The 16,174-nt window shown below is 44.9% G+C and overlaps 1 protein-coding gene across 1 annotated transcript; it reads right to left on the bottom strand.

Moving 5' to 3' along the window:
* Positions 1-2,551: 2,551 nt before the first annotated feature.
* On the bottom strand, positions 2,552-14,032 carry LOC122920739 (astacin-like metalloendopeptidase). Its single transcript, XM_044270453.1, has 14 exons — positions 13,900-14,032; positions 13,728-13,747; positions 13,448-13,472; positions 11,038-11,103; positions 10,813-10,947; positions 9,443-9,560; positions 8,129-8,307; positions 7,968-8,049; positions 7,513-7,640; positions 7,124-7,239; positions 5,580-5,805; positions 5,202-5,320; positions 3,717-3,939; positions 2,552-2,605 (listed from the first exon to the last, which is right to left on the bottom strand). The coding sequence occupies exons 1-14, from the start codon at positions 14,030-14,032 to the stop codon at positions 2,586-2,588; spliced, it is 1,590 nt and encodes a 529-aa protein (XP_044126388.1). The 3' UTR covers positions 2,552-2,585.
* Positions 14,033-16,174: the final 2,142 nt, after the last annotated feature.

Genomic DNA, 16,174 nt, shown 5'->3' with positions numbered 1-16,174 from the left:
CCAGCGGCGTACAAGCATGACACGCGCTCGCGCATGCAGCGGGCGTCATGGCCGGCAAGTCTCTGCTGTTTCAAACAGCAGAGACCTGCAGCTAATTACTGCAATCGGCAATAATGCCGATTGCGGTAATTAAATGCTTTAGATGCCGTGATCAAGTGAGATCACGGCACCTGAATGCGCAAAAACCGGGATTAGTACTGAAGCCCCGTGCGGCCAATCGGGAGTTCAGTACATGCGCTAAATGCTCTGAGTCTCTATGAAGGAATTCAGAGCATTAATGCTGCAATTCTTATTTTGACCACCAGATGGCAGGCCAACCTAAGAAATGAGCAAAATGCAAAGAAATTGTCATTTTTTAAATCCCTTATAGGTCAAAATGAAAAATAAAAAAAATCATTTATAAGGTCATTTATGAGCCTTAAAATTACATTAAAAAAAAAAAAAGTGAAAAAAATATATAAAAAAAATATATAAAGTTGAAATCACCCCCATTCCGTATAATAATAATAATAATAAAAAAAACAATAAATATAAACATCCTGGGTATCACCACGACCGAAAACAGCCATAATATTTTTTAAAAATCCAATATGGCAAATGGTGTAATGGAAAAAAGGGTCAAAATGTCCGATTTGCCATTTTTTCATTGCTTCTCTTACCAAAAAAAATGAAATAAAATGTGATCCAAAAGTCATGCACACTCCAAAATGTAATGGTATCAATAAACTAAAAACTAAAACTATGAATTGTCCCGCAAAATATGAGGCCCTAAACAGCTCAGTAGACATAAGTATAAAAAAAGTTATGGGGGTCAGAATATGGTGATGTAAAAAATAAAATATAATTCTCAAAGCTTAAATAAATTTTGACACTATTAAAAAACCTATACATATGGGGTATCGTTGTAATCGTAGTGACCCAGAGAATAAAGGGCATTGGTCAGTTTTGCCGTAAACAAAACGCAGTGGGAATAAAACGTTGGAGGGAATTGCGTTTGGAATTTTTTTCCCGCTTCCCACTACATTTGATGCCATAATTAATGGTGGCATTAGAAAGTACAACTTGTCCCGCATAAAATAAGCCCTCAGACAGCTATGTGACTGGAAATATAAAAAAGTTATGGCTCACGGAAAATGGGGAAGAAAAATGAAAACGCATAAACGAAAAATAAAAACTTAAAAACTCCGGTAGCCAAAGGGTTAAATCCCAGAGAACTCCTTTAAGGATAACGCCACACAGTCTGGTTCCCGATTCAGGAGTAAATATATATATAAAAATAAGTTGTATCTGTCCTTCCAGAAAGCTGTCCGTGTGTCCGCAGCCCGCTCGCTCACACTCGTCTCGCCCCCATCTCTTTTCGTGCAGCCGTCGTCTCCCAGCAGGAAAAACAAACAGCCATTGTGCGGTTCTCCTGTCGCCGTATTTTATACCCATTTATCTGTCGCCCGCACATGTGGCGGTCAAACAGTGCCCCCTATTGAATGGCTAATTAAGTAAGTAAACTCAGGACAATGGCCTGCGCCCCGCAGACGTGCTACTCGCATGGATCTCCAGTCTCTGAGTAACCGTGTAGTAAGAGACAACATGGAGACAATAGGAGGACAAATAGCAGCGACAGCGAGGGGCCCGGGGCCTGGAAGAGGCTGCCCCAGCTGTGGCCGCCGTGTACGGAGAGCAGCAGATGCGTCATTCAGCGCGGACGCCGCCATGGTGGAATGCATCGTGTCAAGTGAACCTGGCGCCAGCTATTTGCTCAAGACTAAAAGTGGAAAAACGGAGTCAACAAAAGCACAAGAATGTTTGATACCCGGTGCTGTCCCGACCAGGGGGACAAGTGTATCCTGGTGCCCGGGGGGGCCCGAAGGTCACTCTGCCGCATAAGACGCCAGTATCATAAGTGATTGATGGCACATTTTCCACCCTCTCTCTAGGAAAGCTGGGTGACAGCCAATATGGCCGCCCTGATGGGGGCTGTCACTGAGCTTACATGGGGTTGTGAATGAGAATTGATCTGCGTTCTAATAAACTTTCTGTTGCCATATGACAAGGCGAAAGATGCTGAGCACAGTATGTCGGCTGAGGAGCGTGCGGGAGAGACGCTGGGCGGTGATCGCCGCCGACTTTCGACAGGTCACACTAGGCCAATTCCATGTCTGCTGTCCACGGGTTTAATCACAGTAAGATGAGAACTGTCTGCAGCTGCTTCCTGGCGGTTTCCAGAGATTGTAGATTTCTTTAATTAAAAAAAATTGCCCATTTTCTGAATGCAGATTGTCAATGGAGTCGCCAACTTAGGAAGAGCATCGTGATCAACAGCCAATGTACAAGAAGATCTGCAGTATAAAGCATGGGGGAGGGAGAGCAGCCTGAGACCCGCTGGTAAGCATCAAGAACAGGTAGCGAGGTCTGACCCCACAAATACGTAAGGAAGAGATGACAAGCCGAGACCGAGTCCACACTGATTGTTTATTGCTACATCACTGACACATTATATTACATTGAATTTTTATTTTATTTTATTGCAGTTTATAGTCACTGGATCCCTGAAGATCTGGATTCTTCTTGCATGCACCTATATGGCGGCTTTACACCGATGGAGATTTCACTGAAAAATAGGAAATCAAACGATGGAAAGGATCAAACTCAACCAAAGTGGAGGCTCGCGTTATATAGTCAGCCCCTCCATGACAAAAAGGGGCGATTCCTACTGTAACTATCCCACACGACTGGTACGGGGGCCCTGGTACGCTCCCAAATCACGCCAACCACCCTCTAAGCCCAACCCAATTTTGTCCCATTACAGCCTAAAGTTGACAGGAGCGTCTCTGAAAATTAGGGACAGTCGCTCCAAATTTGGGACTATCACGGGGGGCACTGCGATTCGACGTCTGGTCCTTGGTGACGAGGACTGCTGCAGCCATTCACCAGCCTGAGCGATGATGTGCCCCCAGCAACAAGTGGCCGATGAGCCTCTGTGGACAAATTCACGTTACTGCTGAGGCCTGTGAATGGCTGCAGCAGTCCACGTGACCTGGTATGGAAGCGGAAGCAGCAGGTAAAGGAGTCTCGGCGTTGCAGCGGAGTGGCTGTAAACAGGCAAGTCGTTTTCTTTATCTCTTTCCCACAGGTTCCCAATGTTGGCTCATGTTTTGAGGCATGGTGGTTAGAAGCCTCTTTATTGAATTAAACGTATAATTATTTTTTTTGCATGGCACTGAATGGAGACAGCCATGCACGCACGACCACATTTCATTTCACAGTGGTCGCAAGATGGGGCCGCGTTCAAGATGGGTACGGGGTCGTCCAGACTATGGATATTGAGGACCTAGCCCAGGCATCCTCAAACTGCGGCCCTCCAGCTGTTGTAAAACTACAACTCCTACAATGGCCTGCTGTAGGCTGATACCTGTAGACTGTGCGTGCATGCTGGGAGTTGTAGTTTTGCAACAGCTGGAGGCACACTGGTTGGAAAACACTGACCTAGCCTATCCTGCAGTAAATTACAGCTTCCGCCCCCAGTCACTTGAACGGTACAAACGTAATTACACCGCACCCCTGGAGACAGTGCGCAGGTAACCATCGAAACTTGCACAAGCACCGCAGCCCCTTCCAGCAACCTGCCGATCAGACCCTGATGAGGAACGGCTCGGACAACCCCTTTAGATAGAGCTGGATTAAGGAGTAAGTGCTGGTCCAAAAGAAAAAAAGCTTCTTACCAAAGTAATAGTTGGCCGAGTAGCCGTCCATGTTGAACCAGACGTCACTGCGGAATTCTAGCAGGAGAACGTCCCCTGTGGAGATAATGGTGGGAATGGGACCGGTGGAGCAGTATCTGCCCAACAACGGGGAGTCTGTTCTGCCCCCGTCATAAATAGTCAGGTAATCATAGAGGCAGGAGCTGGAGTACTCCACATCGAAAACCGTAAAGTTCAGGACAATCTGCAAGAAGATGTGAGATCAGCCATTAGTGGCGAGTATGACGTGATATTGGTATGGGGCAATCACGGGCGTCACCGCCGCTGGCCAGTCGATGGCCTCGGTTGTGTGCCCTACCTACGCATGTCACCAGCGGTCCTTGTGTAGACTTCCAACCCAACAGAGTAGAAGGGAGCGAAGTGCTGGCAGCAGGCGGGAATTTTTTTTTAAAAGGGTTGCCCCATTGTGACAATTTCACCTATCCACAGGATAAGCGTCTGATCGGCAAGGGTCCGACCGCTGGGGCCACAAGAATAGGGCCCCTGTGACCCCCCATCTGAATAGAGAGTCAGCCAGGCAGGAATTTCCCACGCTCCATTCAGCCATACTGGACTGTCAGAGGCAGCAGAGTACAAGCGCCCGCCGTCTGTGTCTCGGGCAGCCCCATAGAGCTGAACAGAGCGCCAGCGCATGTGCGTGACTGCTGCTCCATTCAGACAGTGGATCCCAGGCCCCGTACAGGTGAGGGTCCGACCGCCGGTGCCCCCCAGCTGATCATGAGAGAGGAGACCTGTGCTCCCCCCTCGTCTGAATGGAGCAGCGGTCAAAAAACGTATACGTCAAACGATGCCTCAGACTTATGCCATACAGCAGCATCCGTTCACCATAGGGTTCCATTGTAAAAAAATAAAATAAAATATATATATATATTTTTTTTTTTTTACCGGACTCTGCAGGATACAAGAACGCGGCGTTTTTGTAGGCTTTTTATTGTAACGTATACGTCAAACGGAGCCCACCCAACCATTTATCATGTAGGTAATACAAGACACTCACTAATGTATTGTTATTCTCCATATTGCCTCCTTTGCTGTCTGGATTCATTTTTCCATCACATTACACGCGGCTCGTTTCCATGGTTACGACCACCGCTGCAGTGCAGGTACGAGGAGGCGGGACGAGAGAAGCTGCACGTGCGTGCCTATGCTCACCCCCACAGTACCAGCCACCCGGTGCTTTTTCCTATAATATGCGAGCACGACCACTGCTGCCGGATTCCAGGGTGGTCGTAACCCCTAGAAACGAGCCGTGTAGAATGCGATGGAAAAATGAATCCAGCCAACAAAGGATGAATCACAATACATTAGTAAGTGCCTTGTATTCACTTTCTCTACATGAAGTCAGACAACCCCTTTAATCCCTGCCCCCTGCATGGCAATATCTACTGTTCCGGGTCCCAGAAAACCCCCTTTAAGGTATACTATGTCTAATATAATATTTCTTACCTGATGGCCTTCAGGAGCCCATATAGCGGTGATACAGTCTGACAAGTTCGGATAGGGATCCGGGTAGGAGGGGGATGTGATGGTGCCGTTATCGGTAGTGTAAGTGCCGCCGCAGTCCACTAGAGGGAGAGTAATATGTCAATAATTTCATGAAATGTCCCTTTAAACGGGCAGGCCAATAAAAAAAAGAAGTAATATAGTTAATAAGAGAGAGTTGTGCTGCAGTTGAAATCACAGAGGATCAATAGCAAAGTGTAAACTGCAAGGTGGAGAAGCCAGTAGCTGCCCCCCCAGGGTTAATGGAGCCCAGTAATGACCTGTAGAGGACAGAGGGACGCACAGGCGTACATACACACTGCGCTTATCTGCTTCAGATACCTAAACCATAGGAAGCCTTGACGTCAACGGCTGCAAGAGGACCCTCAAAAACAAACTCCACCAGCACGGAGTTCTTAGACGCCACCATCAGAGGGAGCTCATGAGCGCCACACATTCTGTCCAGTAGCACAGGGGACGTCTTGCTCGGTCCGTCGTATACCGTAATGTGATATGCGGTACATTCAGCAGAAGCGGGGAGGTCAAATTTATCAAACTGCAAAAAAGTCTGTAAAACACAGAACACAGATTCAGACACTTATGGACCATCAATGGCATCATTTAGAAAAGGAATGATCGCATAACACCGCCATACAGTGCCATATTCTATGGAGCTCCCACATAATACCGCCATACAGTGCCATATTCTATGGAGCGCCCACATAACACCGCAATACAGTGCCATATTCTATGGAGCGCACACATAACACCGCCATACAGTGCCATATTCTATGGAGCTCCCACATAATATCGCCATACAGTGCCATATTCTATGGAGCGCACACATAACACCGCCATACAGTGCCATATTCTATGGAGCTCCCACATAACACCACCATACAGTGCCATATTCTATGGAGCTCCCACATAACACCGCCATACAGTGCCATATTCTATGGAGCTCCCACATAATATCGCCATACAGTGCCATATTCTATGGAGCTCCCACATAACACCGCCATACAGTGACATATTCTATGGCACTCCCACATAATACTGCCATACAGTGCCATATTCTATGGAGCTCCCACATAATATCGCCATACAGTGCCATATTCTATGGAGCTCCCACATAACACTGCCATACAGTGCCATACTCTATAGAGCTCCTACATAATATCGCCATACAGTGCCATACTCTATGGAGCTCCCACATAATACCGCCATACAGTGCCATATTCTATGGTGCTCCCACATAACACCGCCATACAGTGCCATACTCTATGGAGCTCCCACATAACACCGCCATACAGTGCCCGAATCATATGCAGCATCTCAATAATACTCCCTTAAAAGGGTCACTAACTTTCCACAGACATATAAAAAATGTAGATCGGTGGGGGTCTGAGCGCTGAGACGCTCCACGATCCCTAGAATGAGGGTAGAGAAGTGCACGCCTATCGCACTCTATCTCCGTGGAATCGAGATGGACCCACAGAAGTCCCGTCTCGTGTAGCGAGGAGAGAAAACTCTCTCTCCTCATTGTAGGGATCGGTGGGGGTCTCAGAACTAAAAAAGATCCCCTCCGATCAAAACTTTTTGTTTTGTGAAAAGTTAGTGAGCTTTTAAAGAGACCACATAATACTGCCATATGGTCACTCTACAAATGCACATCGCATAGGACTATGCAGTTTTTGCTTGTTACTGAGGCTTGTGCCCTAGAAAGCCCCCCAAAATATACTGGGGCCCTAGGCAAGCGCCCAGATTGCCATCCCCTAAAGTGTTCCTGTTCTAGTACTCTAACATAGGAAGGGGGCAGCATATTTGGGCACATATAGCATCAGTCTCTTTTACTCTGCCATGACTAATACCCCAGACGCACTCACCTTATTCCTATTGACCCTCACAAGCCAAAGGCAGCTTGTAGAATCCTTGTGGGACGACGTGAAGGTCTCAAAGTCCAAGGTTCCATTGGTCCCGGTTAACAAAAAGCTGCAAATATCTAAAAAACAGATGTGCCATCTGAGTCCTATCTCTTCCCTGGACCATACCACTTATTACTGGGGGGGGGGCATGGGAAAATATCAATCACTGCACTAGCATATAAAGAATTGTACAGAGTCTGAGAAACATAGCTGCTTTCTTCCAAAAACAACGCCACACCTGTCCACAGGTTGTGTCTGGTATTGCAGCTCGGCTTCACTGAAATTAACAATGCATATTCATTAAAGGGGTTTTTCAATAGTACAACACCCACACCCAGCGGCCCACCTACCGCAGCCGTACAGCTTCTTCACTTTGGAGACATCTAATGGGCTCAGCCCGTATCGCTGTCCTATTGCCACCGACTGGTCCGGCTTCGGATTGAGGCTTGGCTCGCCAGACGTGTTTGAATAGGAAAACCTGCAAAGACATGGAAAGAATCCGGAAGAAGATGAGGCCCAGATTCTCCATCTGCCATCCCCCGATTATTCATACTAGAAGTTTATGAATGAATTTCAAGCAGTTTGCAATGAAGGTCCAGCTGGGTGTTACCACCTGTGGGAGTGTCTTGGCAAAATCTGACACTATCCAATCAGTGCTGCCAGTGGCAGACTGTACAGGGACACACCCCCCAACTGGTAACGCCCAGGTGGACCTCTTGCAGTAACATCCGGCAGTGCCAGAACCAGAGCGCTCCGCAGGCTATTCTCTGCTGGGACGCTAATGTTAATTTGAGAAAAGCCTTACCTTCCATAGTGCATGACTGAGGCGTAATCGTATGGCAGATTCATGTTGTCTGTGTCGACCAAATCAAATTCACCCCAATCACCTGCAATTATATAACAGAAAAGCTGCAGTCACTGCAGGCGTCATGAGTGAACTGGGTCCAGAAGGTGGAAGACTGCTACCTTTGTTGATGTATTGCCACATGACGTCCACGTGCTGGTCGCGGTCACTGCGGCTCTGCTCGTGGTAAAAACCTAGTGCGTGCTCGATCTCATGCTGAACTATGCCTGTCGCCATACACCCACCGCTCATTAGGGACAACTCCTGAGCGCCTCCAACCTTCCCAATCGAAGACCAGCACCTGAAGGCAAAGAGGTGACAATAAATGTCTAAGGCTCGGGCTACATGGACACACTGGTCGCGGCCAGGATCGCTGAGTAGAAATTAATAGGATCAACATGGCTGGTTAGCGTGCGACTGTCGTGGCGATCCTATTCTTGTATATAGGAGGCAGTATTATAGTAGTTATATTCCTGTACATAGGAGCAGTATTATAGTAGTTACATTCTTGTACATAGGAGGCAGTATTATAGTAGTTATATTCTTGTACATAGGAGCAGTATTATAGTAGTTATATTCTTGTACATAGGAGCAGTATTATAGTAGTTATATTCTTGTACATAGGAGCAGTATTGTAGTACTTATATTCTTGTACATAGGAGCAGTATTATAGTAGTTATATTCTTGTACATAGGAGGCAGTATTATAGTAGTTATATTCTTGTACATAGGAGGCAGTATTATAGTAGTTATATTCTTGTACATAGGAGCAGTATTATAGTAGTTATATTCTTATACATAGGAGGCAGTATTATAGTAGTTATATTCTTGTACATAGGAGCAGTATTATAGTAGTTATATTCTTGTACATAGGAGCAGTATTATAGTAGTTATATTCCTGTACATAGGAGCAGTATTATTGTAGTTATATTCTTGTACATAGGAACAGTATTATAGTAGTTATATTCTTGTACATAGGAGCAGTATTATAGTAGTTATATTCTTGTACATAGGATCCAGTATAGAGGTAGTATTATAGTTTAGTGTCTACTTAGTAAGAATAATAGTTTAATGGGACTTACAACCACCTGACTTGCATTTTGTTGGCAGAACAACCTTAAAATATGTTCCCAAAGCAAACAATGAATAGCCAAAAACGTCCCACAAAATTATACTCGACATCTGTACAATTCTCAAGGCTGTGACTGTAATGAGGCAGCTTTTATGATCAAGTTCTGTCTGGTTTGGTACAGTATTGGGTAATTACCCTAACATCACCTTGGCACTGCACATTTATAGCAGTGTTGTCCTCCTTTGTGGTAAAGTGGCCTGACATTTACTGCTCAAGTACGGTATTGTATGGGATGACATCAGCGATACTACATGGAAACCTCAGACAGTATAAAGCTTATATATATTCTTGTCTTTTACTCGTACCCGCTTCCAGAGTGGATTTTCAGATAGTCCTTCTCTGTCGTTCTTTCCTTAAATTGGATACAAGTCAATGTCTTGAAGGTCTCGAGGGCCTCGGTAATCAGTTTTTTATCTTCATCCCCTGGAACCAGAAAGATGTACTACCATATGCGCATTTATCAATACAGCATTGCCGGAATTTTATTCATTTCGAACCGCATCTGAATCATAGGTTTTCCTTCACCCAGGGCATAGATAGCATTTTCTACCCTATATGTACTGCAAACACCCTGGCAGAGTAGTGTACGTGGCGGCACCCACCTACTAGGCGATAGGGCGGTGATGGCTAACCTCCAGCAGTGGTAAAACTACAACTCCCAAGATGTACACTTGCTTGTCTGATCTCAGAACTCCATAGAAATGAATGAAGCATGCTGGGAGTCGTAGTTTCACCACAGCTGGAGTGCCGCAGGTTAGCCATCACTGTGATAGGGCTTTTCTAGGGCCATCTAGTGCCAGGGTAAGGTTCCGGATGGGGCCTCCCTTTTCTGGGCGGGTGCTCCGTGGTTAGGCGTTTTAGGGCCAGCACAGCACCCATCTATAGGGCGATTGTAGGGTCAGGCGTTTATCCATTCCCTGCACTCATTTCCACCGGTACAAGTCTATGCCTGATGGACACCCTACCTACACACTGGATGCGGTAGGAAACTATTGGTTCTTTTTTCATTTTCGCTGGTCGGGTGCCGCTGTGTACCCTGTACAAGTCGCTCGTACCCCTGCTGATCATAGGGGTTGAGTACATCTATGAGGTTTACTATTTTACATTATTCTGATCTGGATTCATTTTTACTTAGTTACGTTTTAATATAGCGTTTACCACTCGGCTGTTGATTTAAAATGTTGCTGGTGAAGTACCTCCAACAGTGGTCATCTTCTGTGGTTCTGGGTTGGATTAAGAGACTTGTCCTAGCATCATGACCATGTCCACCTCTACCAGCCTCATGAAAACGTATACAGCCACAGGAATGTATATGATAAGTCACCGTTAGGCCTTGTTCACACTTCAGTGAATCATGGACGTGTGCGGCCCATGTTCTCCACGAGTCAATGAAAAAGTCACAGAGACATGCCATAATTTGGTCCGCGATGCAGACCAAACACACAGATTGCGGTCTATGGGTGCGTGAAAAACAGACAGAAGGTATCCGTGTTCTGTCGGTTTTTCACGGACCATTGGTAGGTGATGTTCTGAGGGTAAAAATCTGACACATGGACCATACATGGATTCTTCACAGATGAAACACTAATGGATTTTTCCCAAATGAAATGTGAACAAGGCATAAACTGAATTTGCAGAGGAGCTCTGGCCTTGGATGCCCTCGTCAGACACTTACTGTAATCCGGGGCCAGCTTGTAGGGCACCCTGACCACGCCATCCTCAGATTTAGTCCATAGACAACTGGTGCACTTTATGGCACTGTAGCTTGTGTCCATCACAATATCTCCGTGGTACAACTTAACTGTGGAGTCTAAAGGACAGAACAGTGAATACAGATAATGGGGTGAATCACAATTCTTTGTTAGGTGCTGAGAAAAAAGGGGAAAAAAAAAAATCTTACCCCTGTTGGACCTTAATATTTTTGTGAAGACATCTTCAGTCTCCTCACCTTTGGTTATTGAAGCATCTGATGGATGAAAGACATATTACCTGTGAGGTAGAACGCATTTATAAATGTAATACGATGGCCTGTAGTAGACCCCCATTGCGGTGCCCTTACACTAAAAAATGTAATATTTATTGAGTCCTTGTATCTAACGTGGATATAAAAGGTCTACACGTCCCTATGAAAATGTCAGGTTTTTGTGCTGTATAAAAAGGAGACAAAGATAAATCATTTCAGGACTTTTTCCACCTTTAATGTGACCTATAAACTGCACCACTCAATTGAAAAACGAACTGAAATCTTTTAGGTGGAGGTAAGAAAACAAAAAAAAACAAAAATAATGTGGTTTCATAAGTGTGCACACCCTCTAATAACTGGGGATGTAGCTGTGTTCAGAATGAAGCAATCACATCCACAATCCTGTTACATAGGAGTCAGCGTACACCGGCCATCATGTAAAGGGCCTCTGATTAACCCCAAATAAAGTGCAGCTGCTCTAGTTGGTCTTTCCTGAAGTTTTCTTAGTCGCATCGTACAGCAGAAGCCATGGTCCACAGAGAGCTTCCAAAGCATCAGAGGGATCTCATTGTTAGAAGGTATCAGTCAGGAGAAGGGACAAAAGAATGTCCAAGGCATTAGATCTACCATGGAACACAGTGAAGACCGTCATCATCAAGTGGAGAACATATGGCACAACAGTGACATCACCAAGAACTGGACGTTTCTCCAAAACTGATGAAAAGACAAGAAGAAAACTGGTCTGGGAGGCGACCAAGAGGCCTACAGCAACATTACAGGAGCTGCAGGAATATCTGGCAAGTCCTGGCTGTGTGGTCCATGTGACAACAATCTCCCGTATTCTTCATATGTCTGGGCTATGGGGTAGAGCGGCAAGACGAAAGCCTTTTCTTACCAAGAAAAACATCCAAGCCAGGCTACATTTTCCGAAAACACATCTGAAGTCTCCCAAAAGCATGTGGGAAAAGGTGTTATGGTCTGATGAAACCAAGGTGGAACTTTTTGGCCATAATTCCAAAAGATATGTTTGGCGCAAAAACAACACTGCCCATCACCAGAAGAACACCATCCCCACAGTGAAGCATGGTGGTGGCAGCATCATGCCAAGGGGCTGTTCTTCTTCAGCTGGAACTGGGGCCTTAGTTAAGCTGGAGGGAATTCTGAACAGTTCCAAATACCAGTCAATATTGGCACAAAACCTTCAGGCTTCTGCTAGAAAGCTGGACATGAAGAGGAACTTCATCTTTCAGCAGGACAACGACCCAAAGCATACATCCAAATCAACAAAGGAACGGCTTCACCAGAAGAAGATTACAGTTTTGGAATGGCCCAGCCAGAGCCCAGACCTGAATCCGATTGACAATCTGTGGGGTGATCTGGAGAGGGATGTGCCCAGGAGATGCCCTCGCAATCTGACAGATCTGGAGGGTTTTTGCCAAGAAGAGTCAAAATGTGCCATGCTGATAGACTCATACCCAAAAAGACTGAGTGCTTGAATAAAATCAAAAGGGGCTTCAACAAAGTAGTAGTTTCAGGGTGTGCACACTTATGCAACCATAGTATTTTATTTTTATATTTTTTCTTCCCTCCACCTAAAAGATTTCAGTTTGTTTTCCATTGAGTTGTACAGTTTATAGGTCACATTAAAAGGTGGAAAAAGTTCTGAAATGATTTATCTTTGACTCATTTTTTTACATCACAGAAACCTGACATTTCAACAGGGGTGTGTAGACTTTTTATATCCACTGTAGGACCTTTGTCAGAAGAAGCACTAACTTCTCATCCATTGACACCTCTAGGGTCAGTGATTAGTCTATGAGCAAAACTTCACTACGCAGAGGCGGGTGGTTATACGGAATTTGGTGGTGGTGGTGGATATCTTAAAAAAAAAAAAAAAAAGTGTTCTCTTTTAAATTATAGACCTTATTTTAAGGGGTTTAAAACCCAGTTAAGAAAACTTTAATTTTTAGATCCTTTGAAGCCAGTTACTATATATAATATGGTAGGCGGCTGCGGACCCCATTACTATATGGATAACAGTATAACATCCAATACCCATTAAGGGAGCATTCACACAGGGTGGTCATATTGCATTTCTTTTTGCACAATTTTTCCTGACTGGGGACAAGGTTTTGCAGAGATTATGGTAAATCCACACTATTACTGCACTGTGTGAATAAACCCTTGCAGGTACTTTCAGGATAGTTGTAATAAGTGGGCTGTTTTGTTGCATACTGTATTCTATCGCTCGTCAGTAAATGCACGGGGTCTCTCTGCCACGGAACGCGCCTGTGCCACATTCTGAGCATGAAACTAGCTGATGTGCAATATAGAGCCCAGTACTCACCATGCAACGGCAGTCTGTTCACTATCTGCAAACAAATTAAGATAATTACTAATAACAATCAGGTTAATATACGTTCTAAATTAAAGATGATTTACTTGGCACTTCATCACTTTCAGGATTTCTGCTTGCTTTCAGCGTGTGGAAGCCTTGAAACCAGAAAGGCTGAAGACCACTCCTGACCACGTAATGACCCATGTGCCCGTGTCCACTGGACATGATCAGGATAGGTTTTCAACCTGTGACTGTAAAGTAAAACATTTCCATTCACACCTGTACTCACCGGAACAGCACTGGTAAAAGCTAGAAGCAAGAGCCATATGAGGACAGGGCTGAGCATTGTCCTGTATTATCTAACGGTCGCCGGTTCAGCTCTGCTATATGTACCTGGCTGGCCTGGCAGCTGCCGCAGTTCCTTATTGATAAGGAATAATGACAAAGTGCTCACCTTTCACTTGGCAGAAGACCTTGGTGTAGGTAAATACGCTCGGCCATGAAGGTGTTTCCATCATCAGAACTCTTGGCACTGGCATCTACAGTGGCGCAGGCACGATTTTTGGAAGGATGCTGGGGCACAATCAGACCCATGTTTATACAAGCAGTCAACATACACAGTACAGACCAAAAGTTTGGAGACACCTTCTCATTCAAAGAGTTTTCTTTATTTTCATGACTATGAAAATTGTAGATTCACACTGAAGGCATCAAAACTATGAATTAATATACATATGGAATTATATACATAACAAAAAAGTGTGAAACAACTGAAAATATGTCATATTCTAGGTTCTTCAAAGTAGCCACCTTTTGCTTTGATTACTGCTTTGCACACTCTTGGCATTCTCTTGATGAGCTTCAAGAGGTAGTCACCTGAAATGGTCTTCCAACAGTCTTGAAGGAGTTCCCAGAGATGCTTAGCACTTGTTGGCGCTTTTGCCTTCACTCTGCGGTCCAGCTCACCCCAAACCATCTCGATTGGGTTCAGGTCCGGTGACTGTGGAGGCCAGGTCATCTGGCGCAGCACCCCATCACTCTCCTTCATGGTCAAATAGCCCTTACACAGCCTGGAGGTGTGTTTGGGGTCATTGTCCTGTTGAAAAATAAATGATGGTCCAACTAAACGCAAACCGGATGGAATAGCATGCCGCTGCAAGATGCTGTGGTAGCCATGCTGGTTCAGTATGCCTTCAATTTTGAAATAAATCCCCAACAGTGTCACCAGCAAAGCACCCCCACACCATCACACCTCCTCCTCCATGCTTCACGGTGGGAACCAGGCATGTAGAGTCCATCCGTTCACCTTTTCTGCGTCGCACAAAGACACGGTGGTTGGAACCAAAGATCTCAAATTTGGACTCATCAGACCAAAGCACAGATTTCCACTGGTCTAATGTCCATTCCTTGTGTTCTTTAGCCCAAACAAGTCTCTTCTGCTTGTTGCCTGTCCTTAGCAGTGGTTTCCTAGCAGATATTCTACCATGAAGGCCTGATTCACACAGTCTCCTCTTAACAGTTGTTCTAGAGATGTGTCTGCTGCTAGAACTCTGTGTGGCATTGACCTGGTCTCTAATCTGAGCTGCTGTTAACCTGCGATTTCTGAGGCTGGTGACTCGGATGAACTTATCCTCCGCAGCAGAGGTGACTCTTGGTCTTCCTTTCCTGGGGCGGTCCGCATGTGAGCCAGTTTCTTTGTAGCGCTTGATGGTTTTTGTGACTGCACTTGGGGACACTTTCAAAGTTTTCCCAATTTTTCGGACGGACTGACCTTCATTTCTTAAAGTAATGATGGCCACTCGTTTTTCTTGCCATAATACAAATTCTAACAGTCTATTCAGTAGGACCATCAGCTGTGTATCCACCCGACTTCTCCACAACGCAACTGATGGTCCCAACCCCATTTATAAGGCAAGAAATCCCACTTATTAAACCTGACAGGGCACACCTGTGAAGTGAAGACCATTTCAGGTGACTACCTCTTGAAGCTCATCAAGAGAATGCCAAGAGTGTGCAAAGCAGTAATCAAAGCAAAAGAACCTAGAATATGACATATTTTCAGTTGTTTCACACTTTTTTGTTATGTATATAATTCCACATGTGTTAATTCATAGTTTTGATGCCTTCAGTGAGAATCTACAATTTTCATAGTCATGAAAATAAAGAAAATTCTTAGAATGAGAAGATGTGTCCAAACTTTTGGTCTGTACTGTACATTAACGCTACATTTGCCTATTTGTGCTGCGGTGCAACCGCCAACTACGGTGATGGGATCAGAGACAGCATTTTAAAGGCGTGTTCCTATAAATCAAAGAAAACCCTTTAAAAAGGAAAACTTCTGAGAAAATGCATTTTCTTTTAAACTGAATATTTATGGAAAACATTTTTTTTTTACTTTGGAAGTACTACACCATAAAATATTAAGTAGCAAATATCGTTCTTCTCTAGCAGTCAGGTCGTGTCGCCTCTCCTGACGTGTCTGTTTCAGTAACTACTTGCACTTCCCACTTAGTAACAATTCTGGAGCATCTATTCTTCTGATTCTATGATGTGTTGTTCCTCTATTATTCCTACTAGAAGTTATGGCAGCACCAAGGACAACATCTGCATGGAGTCTGTATGTTCTCCCCGTGTTTGCAGGGTTTCCCCCCCACACTCCAAAGACATAGTGATAGGGACCTTAGATTGTGAGCCCCATTGGGGACAGCTGGATGCTAATGTCTGTAAAGCGCCGTG

This window comes from Bufo gargarizans, chromosome 10 (genome assembly GCF_014858855.1).
Source record: "Bufo gargarizans isolate SCDJY-AF-19 chromosome 10, ASM1485885v1, whole genome shotgun sequence".
Lineage (NCBI taxonomy): Eukaryota > Metazoa > Chordata > Amphibia > Anura > Bufonidae > Bufo > Bufo gargarizans.
The sequence above is the reverse complement of the archived record's forward strand: the minus strand, read 5'-3'. Positions and strand labels throughout refer to the sequence as shown.